Source organism: Podarcis melisellensis (genome assembly GCF_964234715.1).
Source record: "Podarcis melisellensis genome assembly, chromosome: 1".
Lineage (NCBI taxonomy): Eukaryota > Metazoa > Chordata > Lepidosauria > Squamata > Lacertidae > Podarcis > Podarcis melisellensis.
The window spans coordinates 130231384-130245552 of NC_138528.1; the positions used below are offsets into that span (position 1 = coordinate 130231384).

The 14169-nt window shown below is 46.8% G+C and overlaps 1 protein-coding gene across 2 annotated transcripts in view; it reads left to right on the top strand.

The window, feature by feature from the left end:
* COL6A2 (collagen type VI alpha 2 chain) overlaps window positions 1–14169 on the top strand; it is a 45183-nt gene that overhangs the window by 15829 nt on the left and 15185 nt on the right. For both annotated transcript variants that reach the window (XM_081913023.1, XM_081913022.1), the window contains 10 exons: window positions 244–306; window positions 1742–1831; window positions 3160–3222; window positions 4611–4673; window positions 5067–5129; window positions 6228–6290; window positions 6687–6737; window positions 8016–8051; window positions 9777–9839; window positions 13951–14013. In XM_081913023.1, the coding sequence (XP_081769149.1) occupies window positions 244–306; window positions 1742–1831; window positions 3160–3222; window positions 4611–4673; window positions 5067–5129; window positions 6228–6290; window positions 6687–6737; window positions 8016–8051; window positions 9777–9839; window positions 13951–14013 (618 nt within the window). The remainder of the gene's footprint in view (window positions 1–243; window positions 307–1741; window positions 1832–3159; window positions 3223–4610; window positions 4674–5066; window positions 5130–6227; window positions 6291–6686; window positions 6738–8015; window positions 8052–9776; window positions 9840–13950; window positions 14014–14169) is intronic.

The following is a 14169-nucleotide window of genomic DNA, read 5'->3' on the forward strand; positions in this document are numbered from 1 at the left end:
CTTGAACCCATAAGAATGGAGCTGTGTAAAATATCAGCTATTTAATGTCAATTGTCAAATACCAAACACTGAATATAAAGTAGCTGCCATCTATTTTGCACCAGAATTCCCCCAAAATGGTTTAGGGAAAATTCCAGACTGCTTATACTGCTGCACATACAATTCAGTTTTGATCTACGTGGATGTAGAGCTGGTGTGACCGTTTCTTACTACTTCTGTTTCTGCTTACTCCTTCTGTATCAGGGTGATCCTGGCCGTCCCGGTCGCAGCGGACCGCCTGGGTTGGCTGGAGAGAAAGGAAATCGGGTATGTACCCCTCAAATTTTAGACATGCTCTCAGGGATAGATCTACTATGAAACTAAAGACGCTTAAACTCCTGAAGGGGCTCCAGAAGCAATTTTAGTCCACACTGCTAGTAGACTCAATTTGAGTCACATGACTTAAATTGATTGCTTTTTTTGTTGTATGTATTTCAACAATCCCAAAGTTTGAGAGTCAGTAGCACAGATGTTGTAAAGGTGTCGTGATCTGTTGTGGAAAAACCCACCAGTGGTGATCCCGTTGAAGAAGGTAACAGGGGTTACCCCGACCTCATTGCTGGTTGTGAAGAGACCGCCATAACAGTTCAAGCTTCAGGGCCCCCCAAAATGTAGGTCCACCACTGCATGTTATAAAACTGCTAGATCTCTTTGAAGTTCTGGGCCACAGTCAGACGTTATCCTGTTGTTATCATAGTTGTCAGAACAAGAAATGAGAAAATTGGCAGCATTGCATTAAACTCTCCATGCAGTGATCTGATTCTGTTCCATTTATAGCAACTGCAATATGCTAGGCGTTGAATAAGCTGAACTTGGCTAGTTCCCCCCCCACACACACACACACACATGAACACATTTAAAAGGACATCAAATGTTAACCAGCCCAAGGCCTGGATGAACACTTTTGCTTGGAACCTAAAATGTATAATGAAGGCATCAAACTAACTTTCCTGGGGACAGCATTCCACAGACGGGGAGCCATGGCAGAAAAAGGCCCATCCTCATGTTGCCACCCTCCGGACTTCTTGTGGCACACAAGGAAGGTCCTCAGAGGATGATCACAGAGTCCAGGTCAGATTATATGGGGAGAGGCAGTCCTTGAGGTCCCAAGTCATTGAAGGCTTTATAGGTCAAAACCAGCACTTTGAATTGGGCCTGGAAACTAGTTGACAGTCCATGCAGTTTCACCAGGATCAGTGTAAGATGCTCAAACTGTCTTGTCCTAGTGAGCAGACTGGTGTCCAAATTCTGCACCAGTTGAGGTTTCCAAAGCATCTTCATAGGCAGCCATACATATAACATATTGCAGTAATCTAACCTTGAGGTTATCAGAGGATAGGCAGCAGTAGTCAGGCTATCCCTGTCCAGCTAGACCACCAGCTGAAGCTGATGGAAGGCACTCCAGGCCACTGAGGCCACCAGGAGGACCCCCAAGCTGTGCACCCACTCTTTCAGAGTGGTAACAGCAAGGCAAGAAGCACTTCCACTGCTGACAGAGGTCATCAATGTACAGTGTGACCAGAGCAGTTTCTGTGCCAAAACTGGGCCTAAGATTAAGATAGATCTCACCATCCTGCATAAGATGTGACTCTTTGTACTGTCTGTGCCCCATTATACGTAGGCTGTGCTCTGACACTGCCCTTCCTTGCCCTTCCCTTCTCCCCAAAGGTCTTCTAATGCTGTTTCCGTTTATTTTTCAAAGGGACCAAAAGGCACCAATGGATCTCCTGGCACTCCTGGGACAAAGGGAGCCAAAGGTGGACCTGGAACTATTGGACCCAAAGGAGAACCTGTAAGATTCTAACCCCATTTACTTCATCTGTCTGTCTATCATCTATCTATCTATCTATCTATCTATCTATCTATCTATCTATCTATCTATCATCTATCTATCTATCATCTATCTATCTATCATCTATCTATCTATCTATCTATCTATCATCATCTATATCTATCATCTATCGCAATAGAAATATTTCCATACAGGCAAGTATTCTAGGCTGCTACTGCTTGACTACACTCATAAATGCATCACCAAGATACAGATTTCATTGACATCGGTTCCTACTCCTTCTTCCAGAGCAATATTAAAACTGGATTTGTTCACAATCGGCGACTGAGATTCATGCCAGATCTGTGCATTCCAGTATGCAAGCAACCAAATGCCATCCAATAAGAAGTTGGATATGTGCTGACATTTAATTTGATTGGGCTTTTAACAGAGGGCATGATCCAGCCCACATAAAGCACTTTTAAGATGCTTTGGTTTCAGTTGGAGAGTTAAATTTAACCTGAAATTTCTCTCATTGAAATAATTGCGCTTTAGAAAGAGCTTAACTTTGGCTGGACCAGACACAAAGCTAGTATAGGAAATTATGTCTCCCTTTCCCACAAACCCCACTTAATGGGATTATATTCATAATATTGAAAGCACTGTTTTTTGCTTTTACTTTCACCCACTCTTTATCTTTCCTGCAGTAAGTGTCAATCCACACGTTGCACAGAATTATGTCCTTCAGGTTTGCTTTACCCTTTTAACTTAGCTGTGTGGAAGCAGAAGGAGAGAGGAGGAGCCGAGAAAGGCTACTCTCCTACTTGGTCCTTTTACAGCTCAAAGACCTCCTCTCTAAGCCTATTTTTCACCTATGTATGGGAAGAAAGATACTGAGTCTCCATAGCACACCCTGTGGATGAAAAGGCAGCTTGGGAAGGACGGTTTTAAGCTAGAAAAGTAACAGAGAAGAGGTTACGCAGCCTTTCCCCACCTGAGCACACTTGGAGTAGCCCCCGGACTTGATTTGCAATTAGCTTGAAGAAGTAAACTATTTTGCCAGGTGACTCGAAAAATAGTTCAATTTCAGGAACCTTTTTGCATCCCTAATGACATCTAGGGTGCAAGGTGGGGTCTGAATGCTACGGACGCTGCCCCTTTTCTGGCAAGAGCATTGCATGAAAGGGGGCATCATGGGAGAAGTGGGACCCTCTTTCTACAGAGGTTGGAACCATCCTTCAGACACGCCTAGTTCTTTCAGCTCAAATAAGGCACAATGGATGTTCTTGAAGAGCATTTGCTCAAGATCATTTTCTTTTGCTTGCTTTCAATGTTGTTTTTTTTTTAAGGGCCGTCGTGGTGATCCTGGAGCCAAGGGGGGACCTGGAGGTGCTGGACCCCCAGGCGGGAGAGTAAGTTCATCAGGTTTCCACAGTAATGGAAGGAAATCCACCCCTAATTAACTGGGGGGTGGGAGGGGAGAGAGGGGAGGGATTCTTTATTAATTTTGATTCTAGTCATAATGATTCAAGGGAAGTAATAGTGCCACTGTATTCTGCTCTGGTCAGACCTCACCTGGAGTACTGTGTCCAGTTCTGGGCACCACAGTTCAAGAAGGACACTGACAAACTGGAATGTGTCCAGAGGAGGGCAACCAAAATGGTCAAAGGCCTGGAAACGATGCCTTATGAGGAACGGCTAAGGGAGCTGGGCATGTTTAGCCTGGAGAAGAGGAGGTTAAGGGGTGATATGATAGCCATGTTCAAATATATAAAAGGATGTCACATAGAGGAGGGAGAAAGGTTGTTTTCTGCTGCTCCAGAGAAGCGGAAACGGAGCGATGGATCCAAACTACAAGAAAGAAGATTCTACCTAAACATTAGGAAGAACTTCCTGACAGTAAGAGCTGTTCGACAGTGGAATTTGCTGCCAAGGAGTGTGGTGGAGTCTCCTTCTTTGGAGGTCTTTAAGCAGAGGCTTGACAACCATATGTCAGGAGTGCTCTGATGGTGTTTCCTGCTTGGCAGGGGGTTGGACTCGATGGCCCTTGTGGTCTCTTCCAACTCTATGATTCTATTATTGCAAAATAAGCCTGCAAAACAACAAAAGCACACTTGTTGTTTTTCATAGAGTCATAGAATTGTGGAGTTGGAAGGGACCCCAAGGGTCATCTAGTCCAACCCCTTCAATGCAAGGTTGTTGTTGCTTAATTTTTAAAACCAAGCTCTTGCACAAGGCTGACTAACCCCCTACTGTATCTGCTATGTGATTAGCCTCCAAGAAGTCACCCCCCACATACACTGTCTTGTGAGGTCTTGAGAGAGCAGCTCCTCTGAATTGGGTTGCCTAAGTTCAGATCTGCTTTCTTAAGATGGAGAGAGAGAGACACTCCACTGGTCGCCCTCCTAGGAGGAGCACATGGCCACCCACTGAAACAGCACGCAGGTGACAAACCACCCATCCAAAGAAAAGAATGCTAATGAGCATTGGCTTGCAGGTCCATAGCAGGCTATCTGATTTTCTGTGGGTAAATCCAGATTAAATGAAGAAAAACTCCAGGCTGGCATTTTGAGGAAACATTGGTGGTGTGGATGATGCAAACAAACTTGTATACATAAGTAGCACTCATTCCATAGCAGATTCCACCTAAAAGCACCTCAAGCAGCAGAGACCTGGTGGTCGTAGCAATAGGTATGGCTGCAGCTTCTGTGAGACTTCTTGTCACCAGAGAAGGTCTAGGAACTTGCTAAACCTGGACTGAACAGATTGGCTCTCTAACGCCTTGTTTCTTCTTTCACAGGGAGACCCTGGTTCTGAGGGCCAGAGAGGGCTACCAGGAGAAGTTGGAAACAAGGGAGGCAGGGTATGAAAGAATGACAAAATGGCGGAACATTTTCCCTCCATGCACAGGAGGCAACAGGGGCTCCCCAAGCAGTTTATTTGAAAGCAGATTTGAAGATACTTGTCCATCAAGGACTTCAGCACCGGTGTATGTTCACACTGATGAGATTGGAGTGACAAGTTTGAATCCGGCAAAATGGGGCTCAAAATGATGTTGAGCACATCTTATGGGGGGGGAGGGGGACATCCTCTGCTCCACTCCTGAGGACAGAAGCAAGAAAATAGTGGGGGAGGGAAAGAGTTGCCTCATCTCAGCTGCCAACTGTTAACTAATTAGATATTTCTTCCCTTGAACAGTCTGAAATGTTTACTTCATGCAAGGTCTGACTCTCCCTCTCATTTCTGTCTTTCACAGGGAGAGCGAGGATTACCTGGCCCACGAGGTACTCAAGGTGGTGTGGGAGAACCAGGAAAGCCTGTAAGTTTCATTCACATGCCTCTTCCACCTGTGGGCATTGGCTTGCTCTCCATGCAGCTGGCAAGAGAAGGCATCCGCCCCCAGCAGACATCCTTTTCGTTGGGCATTCATGACGATTTGTGCTCATGGGGGTATTGGGGAGGTGATACACAATCTTACTTTCAGTACTGTTTGAGCCTTCATTATTTCCGATCAGTGCATGTCCCATAACCTCCCGCTGAGATCCCGTAACTCCTTGTATCACAAATGTTCTACCTTATTTTTTATCCTGCTTTCCTTGTGCTCCATAGTGCAGGAGTTCCCTGCCAAATGACAATAAAGCAGAACACAGAACAACTGATAAAGTAGAACGGAGTGCAGACAATCTAGTATAAATCTTCCATTAATGGACTATTATAGCATCAATGACATACCTGCAAGAAAATCCAGTCTGCGGAGGCTTTAGGAATATTTTGTCTCAGCTTTCCTGAGGTCACAGATTAATTCCATGTCAATCAGGATTTAATATCAGAAACATTGTCCCCCATTTGTGTGTGAGCAAAAAGAGTTTCCTCTGAGACTTCCCTCCAGTGGCGTAGCGTGGGTTGTCAGCACCCGGGGCAAGGCAAGTAATTTGCGCCCCCTAACCCCTAACCTGCCGCCGCTGCCAGCTTCTTCTTGCTGCTGCCTGGTCTGGTCTGGTGTGGTTCTCTCCCGCGCTCAGCGCTGCGCTGGGCGGCCGCTACACTGTCCCTCCCCCAGATAGTCCCTCGCTCTCTCTCCGCACCGCACGCCTGGCACCCACCCCCTCCACAGTGGGCGGCGACCCGGCGGCTTGGATCGGATTCGCACAGCCAGCACTGCAGTGAGAGAGAGTGAGTGAGCCAGGTAGGGGCAGAGAGCTGCGAGTGCGAGCGCGCGCGCCCCCAGATGTTGCGCCCGGTGCGGCCGGCCCCCCCTGCACCCCCCACGCTACGCCACTGCTTCCCTCCTGTCATACGGAATCATTGTCGTGTTGAAAATCACAACTGTAGTAGCATCTCTGCCCCGTGTACAGATCAACAGCAGCACACACACACCCGCAACTCACCATGTGCTTTATGCAACACTCTTTTGCAGGGCTCACGAGGGGATCCCGGTGATTCTGGTGTCAGGGGTGACCCCGGGGTGCCAGGTCCAAAGGTAAGCCATAGGTGTAACCTTGATCAACAAGATTGTGTTTACATTTGATATTGTAGCTTTGATCTGACCCCGCAGACCTCATCACTGGCCTCTTTTAATGCTGGTAATTTTCTGGCCACAGAAAGTCTCTTTCTCCTGAAGCAGTCCAAGCTCCAGATTTTTTGTAATTCAATTTATTAAAGGTCTTGTTGTCATTATTGTTGGGGGATTCTTGCTGACTAAATTAGGAACTTGAGTTCTGCTGTGGCTCAGTGTGCCTCTCAATGCACATCTGCTTGCCAGACCTTTTAACCCCAAGACATAACATACTGTACTCCAAAGGAAGGGAGATGTGGCCATTTCTGCAAATATAGAATCTTTGAAGAATCATTCTCTCTTTTTAAAACAACGTTCTAGGGTGACAGAGGAAGACCTGGCTTTAACTATCCCGGTCCAAGAGGAGCTGCGGTATGTTTTGTTCACGTAAAGTATTCACACATTGAAATGCCTCAGTTGGAAAGGAGGCTTCACAAATTGCTATAGAAATTCTTCATCTCCAGCCTCCTTCGGCTCTGGCAACAAGCCATTTGGGGCCGCGAGTTTAATGCTGCCATTTTCTAGACTTACTGAATGTTATTAAAATAGGATTTAATTTTTAATATCATTCCAGAGATATGAATGGGGCTTGATGTTGTTATTTCGAACTGTTTTTAGGACAAAATAAGGTTTTTGGGGAAAATAAGGTGCTTGATATGGACAAATGAGCAAATAACTAATAATTAAATTATTAAAAGTAAATATTATTTTCCTTATGTGTTTGATGTACATCATCATTATGGTGAAAGCTACTCCAGAATCAGTTTGCTGTTTTAAGTGTCCTCTAGAAATAGGAATCTATTAAAAATTTAAAAAGAAAGAAAGAAAGAAAGAAAGAAAGAAAGAAAGAAAGAAAGAAAGAAAGAAAGAAAATGGTGAAATCTGAATCAAAACCTACGGTAGTTCTGCTTTAGTTATATTACACATTATTTAAAGCATACAATAGGAAGAGGGTATTTTTCTGAGTCCATTAGATTATCCCAATGTACAGCAAAATATTGAAGAAGACATCTTTGCAAGAGATCACTGTAGTTTCATTTTTCATTTTGAACCCCTTGACACGTCTAAGAAATCTGGGAGCAAATCAGTCCTGATTTCCTTTTATTGGTGCTTTTTAATGCATATTCTAGATTATGACATGTAAACCACCTAGAGGTTTTCTGTAGAGCAGGGTTTCCCAAACTTGGGTCTCCAGCTCTTTTTTGGACTACAAATCCCATCATCCCTGACCGCTGGTCCTGCTAGCTAGGGATGATGGGAGTTGTAGCCCAAAAACAGCTAGAGACCCAAGTTTGGGAAACCCTGCTGTACAGTAAGCAGTACATAAATTTTGTGAAATAAAATAAGTTAAGAAAATATGCCTTGCCCTTAGTGAGGGTGCTCCACACCTCACTCTCTCAGGAGAAGGATGCAGGAACACGTCGTCCATTTCTGCCCAGTCCGGAATCAACTGAGGTCACTTCAAGAGGCTGCTAATCAGATGTTCTAGGAGCCCCTGCTTTCTGTTCGATCCACTGGAAAATTCCTGTGCTCAGCAACTCTAGATGCCTAGTTGGCCACAACTGTCATTTACTTAAGAATTTGTCCATCCTTGCTATGTCTGGGTAAGCCCATGAACCTGAAAGCTGACTGGCTCTTCTCTGTTTCCAGGGTGAGAAAGGTGAGAAGGGGCTTCCAGGACCAGAGGTATAGTATGATCACGTTTGCCACCTTATTCTGCCAACAAAGCTAGTGATCCTGTTCTTTCTTTGAAATGCTTATGAGGCTATGGAGGGCCACTTCTCAGGCTGTGTCCACACAGAAGCTGTTGTGTGGCTTGTTTTTCATATCGGTGGAACACCAAAGCACAAGTGAGCCAGAAAACCACACACTCATTGTGCTCTGTCCAATTAAATCATTCTCAAGTGGCTCAGTGCTGTGACTCCTGGTGCCATTATGAAGTACAGTTGTACCTTGGAAGAAGAACGGAATCTGTTCTGGAAGTCCGTTCGACTTCTAAAACTTTAGAAAACCAAATCGCAGCTTCTGCTTAGTTGCAGGAAGCTCCTGCAGCCAATCAGAAACTGTGGAAGCCCTGTCGGACGTTTGGGATCCAAAAGAACATTCGCAAACTGGAACAGTCACTTCCGGGTTTGCGGCGTTTGGGAGTCAAAACGTATGAGTTCCAGGGCGTTTGACAACCAAAGTACGACTGTATACAGTACAAGGCTTAACTAGTGTTGACGTAGATTATTTAATAATAATAATAATAATAATAATAATAATAATAATAATAATAATAATAATAAAAAAATTATTTCTATCCCGCCCTCCCCAGCCGAAGCCGGGCTCAGGGCGGCTAACAACACTAAAATAGTGCGACATTATAAAAACATTATAAAAATTAATTAAGATCAAAATTGATGGCAACCATAAACTAAAGTTCTATAAAGATTGCCAAAGGAGGGAGTCAGGCTGCGCCCTGACCAAAGGCCGGGTGGAACAGCTCTGTCTTGCAGGTCCTTTGGAAAGATGTCAAGTCCCGCAGGGCCCTTGTCTCTTGTGACAGAGCGTTCCACCAGGTTGGAGCCGCAGCCGAAAAAGCCCTGGCTCTAGTTGAGGCCAGCCTAACCTCTCTGTGGCCTGGGACCTTCAAGATGTTTTTATCTGAAGACCGTAAGTTCCTCTGTGGGGCATACCAGGAGAGGCGGTCCCGTAGGTACAAGGGTCCTAGGCCGTACAGGGCTTTGAAGGTTAAAACCAGCACCTTAAACCTGATCCTGCACTCCACCGGGAGCCAGTGCAGCTGGTATAGAACCGGATGAATGTGATCTCGCAGCGAAAACCCCGTAAGGAGTCTCGCTGCGGCATTCTGCACCCGCTGGAGTTTCTGGGTCAGTCTCAAGGGCAGCCCCACGTAGAGCGAGTTACAATAATCCAGTCTGGAGGTGACCGTCGCGTGGATCACAGTGGCTAGGTCAGGGCGAGAGAGATAAGGAGCCAACTGCTTAGCTTGACGGAGATGGAAAAATGCCGCCTTTGTTATAGCTGCAATCTGTGCCTCCATGGAAAGGGAGGTATTGAAGATTACACCCAAACTCTTAACGGACGGTGCTGGCACTAACTGCACCCCCGCAAGAGATGGGAATTGCCCCCTCAATCCCATATCATCCCGTCCCAGCCAGAGGACCTCTGTCTCTATACAGCCAGGCTTACTGCTATTTTGTCTGTGAAAAAATGCATTCTGTGCTCAGGTACTTTTCCTCTGTACTTCCAGCTTAGCTCTAAGCCTTCAAGCATAAGCACAGAGAACTGCTTTAAAGGAATAATAGAAGTGCCCTTAAATGAATAATAAAAGATAAATGGGGGGTTGAAAAGGGGGCAGTAGAGAAAAGAAAAATCTTTATTCTTCTAACATTTTTTTGGGAACAGGGTTCAAGAGGTGACTTTGGACTAAAAGGCCCCCCAGGAAGCAAAGGAGAACGAGGTGAACCTGTAAGTAGACTACTCTTCTACACTCCTATTACTAACAAATGTGTGGAACATAAACAGTTAGTTTGATTCACAAGGTGGATTTGCTGGACACAAAAGATATTGGAGCTAAATTTCAATTTGTGTTGCCCTTTCACTTGTCAGGGTTTGGGGTGATAAGTCTAGGAGACAATGGGATAATAATGCCTGTCTTTCGTAAACTTTGAGCTCCCTGATAAATTTTAAATTATACTCTGGAACCACCTAATCTTAGGCCAGCTGAATGTAGGACGCCACACTTCTAAACAGCTGATCCTGTGTAGACATCTTTAAATGCCAGTGAACATAGCCCCCTTCAGTTGCGTGTCGAGGTCCCCAAGCCACCCCCCAAATAACTCACAACACATACTTAATTTTTGTTTATAATAATAATAATAATAATAATAATTTATTATTTGTACCCCGCCCATCTGGCTGGGTTTCCCCAGCCACTCTGGGCGGCTTCCAACAGAAATGAAAAATACACTAAAATGTCACATATTAAAAACTTCCCTGAACAGGGCTGCCTTCAGATGTCTTCTGAATGTCAAGTAGTTGTCCATCGCCTTGACATCCGGTGGGAGGGCATTCCACAGGGCGGGCGCCACCACCGAGAAGGCCCTCTGCCTGGTTCCCTGCAACTTGGCCTCTCGCAGGGAGGGAACCGCCAGAAGGCCCTCGGAGCTGGACCTCAGTGTCCGGGCAGAACGATGGGGGAGGAGACGCTCCTTCAGATATACTGGACCGAGGCCATTTAGGGCTTTAAAGGTCAGCACCAACACTTTGAATTGTGCTCGGAAACGTACTGGGAGCCAATGTAGGTCTTTCAAGACCGGTGTTATATGGTCTCGGCGGCCGCTCCCAGCCACCAGTCTAGCTGCCGCATTCTGGATTAGTTGTAGTTTCCGGGTCACCTTCAAAGGTAGCCCCACGTAGAGCGCATTGCAGTAGTCCAAGCGGGAGATAACCAGAGCATGTACCACTCTGGCAAGACAGTCCGCAGGCAGATAGGGTCTCAGCCTACGTACCAGATGGAGCTGGTAAACAGCTGCCCTGGATACAGATTTGACCTGTGCCTCCATGGACAGCTGTGAGTCCAAAATGACTCCCAGGCTGCGCACCTGGTCCAGCAGGGGCACAGTTACCCCATTCAGGACCAGGGAATCCTCCACACCTGCCCGCCTCCTGTCCCCCAAAAACAGTACTTCTGTCTTGTCAGGATTCAACCTCAATCTGTTAGCCGCCATCCATCCTCCAACCGCTTCCAGACACTCACACAGGACCTTTACCGCCTTCACTGGTTCTGATTTAAAAGAGAGGTAGAGCTGGGTATCATCTGCATACTGATGAACACCCAGCCCAAACCTCCTGATGATCCCTCCCAGCGGCTGCATGTAGATGTTGAAAAGAATGGGGGAGAGGACAGAACCCTGAGGCACCCCACAAGTGAGCGGCCAGGGGTCTGAACACTCATCCCCCACCACCACTTTCTGAACACGGCCCAGGAGGAAGGAGCGGAACCACTGTATGACAGTGCCCCCAGCTCCCAGCCCCTCAAGACGGTCCAGAAGGATGTCATGGTCGATGGTATCAAACGCCGCTGAGAGATCCAGCAGAACTAGGAAACAGCTCTCACCTTTGTCCCTAGCCCGCCGGAGATCATCAACCAGTGCGACCAAGGCAGTTTCAGTCCCATGATGAGGCCTGAATCCCGACTGGAAGGGATCCAAATGGTCCGCTTCTTCCAGGCGTGCCTGGAGTTGTTCAGCAACCACTCGCTCAATCACCTTGCCCAAGAATGGAAGGTTTGAGACTGGGCGATAGTTGGCCATCGTGGCCGCATCTAAAGATGGTTTTTTAAGAAGCGGTTTGATAACCGCCTCTTTCAGCGGGTCTGGGAAGGCTCCCTCACGGAGGGAAGCATTCACCACCCCACGAAGCCCATCGCCCAGTCCTTCCCGGCTAGCTTTTATAAGCCAGGATGGGCAAGGATCCAGGAGACAGGTGGTTGGCTTCAGTCGTCCAAGCAGCCTGTCCACATCCTCGGAGGTAACAGATTGAAATTGATCCCACACAACTTGACCAGACAGGACTCTAGCACTCTCCCGCCCCGGCCCTGCTCCCACGGTGGAGTCTACTTCTTCCCGAATCTGAGCGATTTTATCTGCAAAAAAATTTGCAAAATCATTGCAGGAGAACATGTGGCCCGTACTGGGCCCCGATGTTACAGGTGGTTCCGCTAAATTGTGAACCACCTGAAAGAGTCTCCTGCTGCTGTTTTCTGCAGATGCAATAGAGGCGGTGAAGAAAGTCTTCTTCGCCGTCGCTATCGCCACTTGGTAGGCTCGACGTTGAGCTCTAACCCGTGTCCGGTCAGATTCAGAATGAGTTATCCGCCACCGGCGCTCTAGCCGTCTCAACGATTGTTTCATTGCATAATTTTGGCCACAACTTTATTTAAATACAAACTGTGAGTGGTTGTTTAGGCATTGGTTAAGACTATCTGTCCCCCCGCCTGGGGACAGAACTGACTTCCGGGCACCACCGAAAGACAGTGCGGGGGAAAGCAAGTCAGGGAGAAATGGAGCTGAGTCATAGACCCTCAATTCTCATCCTCATGCTCCCCGAAGGCTTGCCGGCCCTAGTCCCATTCCAGGGATTGGACGAAAAGATGGCAAGCCCCAGGATTCCTTTAACGGAATTCCCTTTCCGCAGCAACCATGGAGGGGCAGGCCCAGCCTATCCTAACCCCTCCTCCACCAATTTATAACCAATGCCTAACCGCAGCCTTACAAGTTGTGACGATTTGCTACGCAGTAGGCAAAAACCAAATGGCCCAGCCAATCAGTCAGATGGACAAAATTCCTACCAGGCCCCTGCCCCAACAGCAGACGACCCCATGACAGGCATAGCAAGGTCAGTGCAACAACCCCTTACTCAAAGGCGGGTGGGCGGGTGATCCGTTGCACGCAGCAAAGAGAAAGCTCCAGGCTGCGTGCAGAGTATTTAAACATTTTACCCCTCCCACCAAAATTGCAACATAACTTTTACCCCAGCAACCCAGTGAACCAATCACTGCCCCAGGCCATCTTTAGAGACCCTGCCTGGTAACAGAGGGGTGGCTCAGCAGACCCCACCGCAACACGTGCTCTCCATGAAGGAGAACACACTTTGTTCAGAAGAATGCACAAACTGCATAGGGGCACACAAGCAGTCCCCGCCTACAAAAGTCTCTTTGGAGATTCTAATCTTGCTGAGCTGAATGCAGTTTAAATTCCCCCTTTAATCCAGAACCTGATTATAAGTGGCCTGGAAAATTCTCACCATGTTCTGCTGCACACAGCATGACCCCCCCTGCAGACCTTTCTGCTCAGTGCACAAAAGGCAGGCAGGGCCGGCACATCCATCTGCACACAGTTTGAGCCTCACATGTTCTTCTGAACGCTCATGTGTCTGGGAATGCGGATAGTGCTATGTTTCCCAGACCTGTTTACACTGATGTCTGTAGATGAATGTGTGCAGGTTTGATCTCTACATCTTTGTTGTGAGAAATTCTGGTGTCCACTGGTGTTTCCCATACTGGTGATACCTGGTGCTGCATAAATTCTCTCAATCACATGGCAAAACAAATGTGGAGGCCCCTGCCACATCTAGCTAGCCCCTGGGTTTGTCCTCCATGGAGAGGAAGAAGGGTTTCAGGTTTCTTTGTGTATCTGGTAATTTCCACCTGCTTTTCAGGTTGCTGAAAAAAATTAAAAATATGGCGTGATAGGCTAGAGACAGGCAATACTCAAGCTGGGTTGAAACTGGTTTGAGAGAAGTTTTGCTTCTCATAGCAGAGAGGAAGGAAATATATATTTTTTCACAACTGTCAATGAGGATAAAAGTGCTAAGAATAGGTAAGCACTTTGTGTGCTATAGAAATTATTGGTAAAAAAAAATATTTGAGACATTGTCATGGGTAGATAGGATGGGTAAGCAAGTAGAAGTTCTCCTGGTCTCTAGGACACTGAATTCATGTTAATTGAAATACTTTTTTCCCATTCGTATTGCTAAACTTATAAGCATGCATTCCTTTCCCTCTCTCTTTTTCTAGGCTGATCCTGGCCCACCCGGTGAGCCTGGACCCAGAGGACCTACGGGCGAAGGAGGCCCTGAGGTACTGCAGATGAGTGTTGCCTTGGGCCCTAGATCTTGCCAGCTCCTTCCTTTGATATTCTGGAGCTGGACCACAGGACCCTGGGCAGTTGTATGTTGCAACTGCCACCAGACACACAAAATGAAATGAACAACCTGAGCCTGCTGAATACAGATT